Raw genomic sequence first — 1,322 nt, forward strand, 5'->3', positions numbered from 1 at the left:
ACAACTTAACAAAAAATGAACAACCCAATTAAAAAATGGGCAGAGGATCTATATGGACATTTTGGAGGTGATCACTCTGTAATACCAATTTTACCTCAATAAAAGAAAAAAGAAAAAACAATTCACCTTTTCAGAATGTGACCTCAAAAGAAAATCAAACAACAACAACTAACCCCCCAACCCTCATGACATCATAAATGAAAAGAGAATTTTATTGTATATAAATTATTCCTTAATGTAAAAAATAAAAAAAATCCAAGACAGATGGATTATAATTACCTTTCCCTTTTAAAAAAGGCATTTCTATTTTCTGATTATAAAAGGACAATTGGCACCTTTTGCTTCGTTGCATCTGAGAGAGCAAGATGGGTCACCAGCAGCTCTCCTGGAGCCATCAGAGGAAATTTGGCCAGGGTCCTTGTTCTTGCTGCGTCTGCTCAAACACACACCATCTGATCCGGAAATACCGCCTCAGTATGCGTCACCAGTGTTTCCATCAGTACGCAAAGGATATAGGCTTCATTAAGTTGGATTAAATGAACTTCCTTGAATGGGTCATCCAAGATACCTACCCTAACTGCAGATATCCAAGATACCTACCTTAATGCCAACTCATTGTACATAAAATAAAAATACTCCAATTATGAGTGCTTGAATGTGAAAAAAAAAAAAAGGACCATAGGCAAATTGTAGACATTTGGGGAAAATGTACAAAGAATGTACATTCCATCACTTGCAGAAAATATTTCCTGCTATCATCTTTGTAGACCCACAAACTGGGACCATGCTGTACACATTTGCTTTCTGAAATACACATTTTGCTTTCTGAACCATATTAAGCACATTTTTCCATGTCATTAAATAACTTTCAAAACCATGAAAAAAATGCCCTCAGATCTGAGATCCAATCTGACTTAAATATTACCCACATGCTATCTTGTCTCTTTGAGTCACTTGTCCCTTTTTTCCTTTCAGGGTTATCAGAAAAATCATAGTACTATCAAAATGGGAAGGTCTTTATTGCTCCTTACAGCAATGTGACCATAATGTGTTTTAGATAGTCTAGTGACACAACATTAAGCTCTGTTGTCAGCCTACAAAAGCTGACTCATTTGCAAAAATACAATAAGATGAAGCATTGCCGTGGCATATGGCTTTTACCCCAGTTAGATAAATCATTAACTCAGGCACTCTGTGGTACGGGATATTTGACTAACCTTGTAAACCAAGCCAGGGAGCAAAAGTAGAGTCTGTGGCAGCCTTCTCCTCTGAAGGAACAAAGGAAGAAAAATAATTTAGTAAGGAGTTCCAAGCACCACGTG

The 1,322-nt window shown here is 36.8% G+C and overlaps 1 protein-coding gene across 1 annotated transcript; it reads left to right on the forward strand.

The window, feature by feature from the left end:
- The first annotated feature begins 365 nt into the window (after positions 1-365).
- On the forward strand, positions 366-536 carry LOC110588832 (40S ribosomal protein S29-like). Its single transcript, XM_044918894.1, has one exon. The coding sequence runs from the start codon at positions 366-368 to the stop codon at positions 534-536; it is 171 nt and encodes a 56-aa protein (XP_044774829.1).
- The last annotated feature ends 786 nt before the right edge of the window (positions 537-1,322 follow it).

Source organism: Neomonachus schauinslandi, chromosome 10 (genome assembly GCF_002201575.2).
Source record: "Neomonachus schauinslandi chromosome 10, ASM220157v2, whole genome shotgun sequence".
Classification (NCBI taxonomy): Eukaryota; Metazoa; Chordata; class Mammalia; order Carnivora; family Phocidae; genus Neomonachus; species Neomonachus schauinslandi.